Source organism: Oryx dammah, unplaced genomic scaffold (genome assembly GCF_014754425.2).
Source record: "Oryx dammah isolate SB20612 unplaced genomic scaffold, SCBI_Odam_1.1 HiC_scaffold_1, whole genome shotgun sequence".
NCBI lineage: Eukaryota > Metazoa > Chordata > Mammalia > Artiodactyla > Bovidae > Oryx > Oryx dammah.
The window spans coordinates 86,306,094-86,310,661 of record NW_024070185.1 but is presented as its reverse complement, the minus strand read 5'-3'; the positions used below and the strand labels follow the sequence as shown (position 1 = coordinate 86,310,661).

The 4,568-nt window shown below is 51.8% G+C and overlaps 1 protein-coding gene across 2 annotated transcripts; it reads right to left on the bottom strand.

Moving 5' to 3' along the window:
- Positions 1–209: 209 nt before the first annotated feature.
- Positions 210–4,269, bottom strand: LOC120867706 (tumor necrosis factor receptor superfamily member 10A-like). 2 transcript variants are annotated; one of them, XM_040246075.1, is made up of 6 exons: positions 3,961–4,269; positions 3,218–3,331; positions 2,099–2,210; positions 988–1,061; positions 814–900; positions 210–380 (listed from the first exon to the last, which is right to left on the bottom strand). In XM_040246075.1, the coding sequence occupies exons 1-6, from the start codon at positions 4,040–4,042 to the stop codon at positions 331–333; spliced, it is 519 nt and encodes a 172-aa protein (XP_040102009.1). In that variant the 5' UTR covers positions 4,043–4,269; the 3' UTR covers positions 210–330. The 2 variants fall into 2 exon arrangements, with proteins under 2 accessions (XP_040102009.1, XP_040101999.1); XM_040246065.1 differs by having other exon boundaries at positions 814–1,061.
- Between the last annotated feature and the right edge of the window lie 299 nt (positions 4,270–4,568).

Genomic DNA, 4,568 nt, shown 5'->3' with positions numbered 1-4,568 from the left:
CTACAGTCTTTTCTGCATTTACATTTTATTGGACTTATTTTTATTTTGGTTTAGTAAACTAAGCTGTGATTTGATATAAAACATGTATAAAAGTATATGGCATGCTCTTCTTCAAAGAAACTTTATAAAGAAAAACAAACTTCCCATCTTTGTGCATGAAAAATAACCTTGCTTCAGCCTTATTTTGAAGCCAGTCTCCCTCCTACATTCAGCCTAGAGCCCCCAGGCCAGTTGAGAAAGTCAGAGACAACAGCATAGGGCAAACCAGGTACCACGTCCACCCTGGGCATTGTTGTGGGGGCGGAACCAATTACTGAGGGTCTGATGCTGTCAGATGCTGGAGAAACCGATCACCTTGTGCCAGCACTCATCAAAGAGACCTAGAAGAGAAGAGACAACCACTGAGTGGTGGGGAGGGCCCTCTTGCCGCACCTCCCTTCTTAGGGACAGGGTACAGGTTGGGGGCTCAGACAATGAGCCCCAGGCCTGTGACTGCAAGTGGGACATTCTGAATCTGGAGAACCCTCAGGGAGGACAAGAGAAGAGAGAAAATGAAGTAAAATGAAACCCATGTAAAATCTCCATGCAGTGCTACTGAACCACCCTCTTCTGCCTCCTCCCACCAGACTTGGCCAGGGGGAAGAGGGGACCGTCAGCTAAGTTGGGGGCCCGATGTGATCACGGTTTTGTAGGACCACGTGAGGTGGGAGGGTGTTCCTGGGGAACAAGATCAGAGACAAGCCAGGAGGAACAGGAGGATTGGGGAGATGGAGGAGGGAGCCGGCACCTACTCCTTCCCTTCTAGAGCCTCACCGTTAAAGAAGCACCATACAACACAACCAATTAGGACAATGGTGATTCCAAGTCCAGTTACAATTCCAATCACCAGCCTTGAAGTGCCTGAGGAGGGAGAGGGAGTGATGGGTAGTCTCTGGCTCATGGTTGCTAGCTCTCCAGGAACTGGGGCCTCCCCATGGGCCAGGGTACCTGATTCTTGGTCCACACACTTGATGTCGCTCCAGGGGGTACAGTCCGTGACCATGACCTTCCCATCAGGGCACCTGGGTACAGACACAGGGATGATGTAGGGGACCCATCAGGGACAGCTGGCTGGATGAGGAGAAAGAGGGGGCAGCCTCCCATCCTGGGTCCCCTGACAAGACAGTGGAGGGGGGACAGGCTCTTGCTGTCTGCAGGGGAGGGTCCCCTCACTCCCCGTCACTGAGTGGGAGAAGGATCCAGGATTGTGTACTGCGGCCCCCAGGCTCCTACTGAGTGTTCAGAGCTGTCCTTCAGGAGCTCAGCTTCCTCTGCAAGGCCCGCCTGGCCTCCCTGGGCTGCACGGGAAGCTCTGTGAGGTGGGGGCCTCATCTAGGTCAAGGGTCAGAAGGGTGTGGGCACAAGTTTGACTCATCCTCCAGTCATGGCTCAGATGGTAAAGCATCTGTCTACAATGTGAGAGACCCGGGTTCGATCTCTGGGTTGGGAAGATGCCTTGGAGAAGGAAATGGCAACCCACTCCAGTCCTCTTGCCTTGAAAACCCCATGGACGGAGGAGCTTGGTACGGGCTACTGTCCATGGGGTCGCAAAGAGTCGGGCACAACTGAGCGACTTCACTTCACTTCCAGTCAAACTTGAATACGAGGCCCTCTCATCCACCTGTTGACTCTTCCTACCAATCTCAGCCAACACTGGAGCATCAGAGGATAGTGAATTACTACTGGCCCCTGAGTCCCCAAATAGAAAAGATTCAGGTGCTACTGGGGAACAAGGGGCTGGGTGTGAGGCCTGTCGAGTTGGCTCCGGTTTTATAGGAACCTTGAAGGAGCACACACGCGGCCTCATCATGACTTCTGTCTGCTGTCAGCCCTTCCGTCTTTCTAGGCCCCTCCCGAGGAGACGTGGGAAGGGGCCACTGGGAAAGCCGTGCAGGACAAACGGTGGTGGTAGCGAGGGCTGCTGCAGGCTCAGGAGACCCCACAGGCACAGGGAGCTCTGAGAGGCGGGAGGGGCTTCACGGAAGCAGGAGAGAGAAACGGGTACAAGGAAACTGGGGCCTCCTGTGGGTTGGAAGCCCCCCAGGCTCCTGTGTCTCACCCGGTGCTGCATTTTTGACAGAATTCAGGCACATCTTCTCCGCAGAAAGTGCCAAGTTTCCACTGACACTCAGTGTCCTTGGTGGGGGTGCAGCGATTTTTTTCTTCTTCTCCTAGAGACCAAAGATAAGGTTTTGAAGATGTGTTTTCCTAATATGTCTCTCACCCCTTCTTCACCACCCAGATCTCCATCCACTCAGTTCAATAAGTAATTTGGAGGGCTTCCTGGCTGGTCCAGTGGTTAAGAATCCGCCTGTCAAAGCAGGGGACACAGGTTGCATCCCTGGTCTGGGAAGATTCCACATGTTGCAGGGCTAAGCCTGTGTGCCACAACTACTGATCCTGTGCGCCAGGGCCTGTGCACCATGATGAGAAGCAGCAAGGAGTAGCCCCCTCACCACAACTAGAGAAAGCCCTTGTTCCGCAACAAAGACCCAGAACAGCCAAAAATAAATGAATTAATCTTTTTTTTAAAAGTAATTTTGGGGTCATTTTCTGTGGCAACACACATAGACCATCCACAGAACAGCCATTGTTCATGTGTCAGCAACAGAGGCATACAAAAGGGACTGTGCATCATTATGGATTGCATCAGGGTTGGAAAAAAAAACGTTTTAGATCACAAAGGAGGAGCAAGAAGTGGGGTGGGGTGAGGTGTAATCTGAGACGCTGTGGATGGAGAGGAACCCTTGGGTGATGTCCCAACAGGTGATGCCCTGCTGGAGAGGCAGAGGGACCTCAGGTCATGAAGGCTGAGAGAGGGCTGAGACCCCAGAGCAGAGGGCATGGCGCCCACAGGAGCCTGGCCCAGGATCAGACACATCACACAGCTCAAACCCAGCCCTGCCCGACTCCCCCAGGCCTTCTGCACTGTTACCATCCAGCCCTCTCCATCAAGGGACACGTTAATCCCCTCTTTCCAGCTGGTGTTCTGAAAGACTTCCCTACCAGTTGGCATGCGTTATGCAAATAACTTCTGTTTTCATTTATTTTACTGACCTAAGACAAGATGAAGACCTAGCTGGGCTGGAAATCAGGTTTCTGACTCCTCGTCCCGTTTAAATCCCATCTCGTCACCCAGCACCCTAACTGCAGGCACAGGGGACCACAGGTTCTGGACCTGATTTGTAAGTCGTGCAAGGTAAGCAAGAAGGGAGGGTGTTTGAATGACTGGTGTAGTCTGTCCCATCGGTGCATGAGGCACAACCTCCACTGGCTTCTTCCATATAGAATCCTGGGAAGGAAGGGAAAAGCTGGTGAGTAAACCCCACAGGATTCCCTGAGGCTGGCAGTGTGGCTGGGGAGGCCTCTTTTGGCCATCTGTGGAATCCACAAGGGGGACTTTCCTCAACCAGGCTTTCATCTTTTGATTCTTAATCTACCACATACCCTAGACATACCCTAGACCAGTACTGCCAACAGAAATATATTACAAGCCACACATCCAAGTCACATTCATAGCTGACACATTAAACAGTAAAAAGAAAGGTCAGGGGCTTCCCTGGTGGCTCAGAGGGAAAGAATCTGCCTGCCTATGCAGAATACATGGGTTCGATCCCTGGTCTGGGAAGATCCCACATGCTGTGGAGCAGCTAAGCCCAGGTGTCACAAACACTGAGCCTGTGCTCCGCAGCTCAGGAGCCACAACTACTGAGCACACCTGCTGCGACTGCCCAGGCGCCCGAGAGCCTCTGCTCTGCAACCAGAGAAGCCTCCCCAGGGAGACGCTCAAGCACCACAGCTGGAGAGGAGGCCCCATGCTCCACAACTAGAGAGAGCCCATGCAGCAGCAAAGCCTCAGCATAGCCAAAAATAAATGCATAGACAGGAAGACAAGGGTTGGAGACCAGTCTTAGAATCTACCTGGTAGACATAACTTCTGTTGGAGGCTCCCTTCAAGTGGGGCTGATGACTGCTGGTGAATTTCATCCTTCCTTAAAGACATGGCTGAAGCAGGTTTGACCTATGGGGACAAAGCAGGGACAGGCATGAGTGGCTTCCACACTCTCACCCCTTCTAGGATCCACCCCACATTTCCTTGACCACTACCTGCAAAATGAAACAGAACTGGGACCTTTCTTCCCAGCTCTAAACTCTGATTCTTTTCATGTTTGTCCTTTGGCCTTTTGTGCTGGCAAGTAACTTTCACTTAAGTTTTTTCCCCTGTATTCTTTCCTCTTAAAATATGTTTATTCCAGAAAGTATGTGCTCAGATGTGTCCAACTCTTTGCGACCCCATGGCCTGTAGCCCATCAGGCTCCTCTGTCCATGGGATTCTCCCAGGAAGAATTTTGGAGTGAGTTGCCATTTCCTCCTCCAGGTGATCTTCCTGACCCAGGGATCAAACTTCAGTCTCTTGCATCTCTTGTGCTAGCAGGCTGGTTCTTTACCACTAGCACTACCTGGGAAGCCCAGAAAGTATAGGCAAGGAAAAATTTTTTTTATAAGAATACAGAAACCACAGAGATCCC

Bases quoted from the DNA above. Each gene is read 5' to 3' on its own strand.
- LOC120867706 (XM_040246065.1), bottom strand. From the start codon at position 4,042: ATGTCTTTAAGGAAGGATGAAATTCACCAGCAGTCATCAGCCCCACTT. The intron at 3,332-3,960 runs GTAGATTCTAAG...CTTCCTTCCCAG, and splicing joins ACAGAAGTTATGTCTACCAG to GATTCTATATGGAAGAAGCC. The intron at 1,062-2,098 runs GTGAGACACAGG...GTCTGTACCCAG, and splicing joins TGTCAAAAATGCAGCACCGG to GTGCCCTGATGGGAAGGTCA.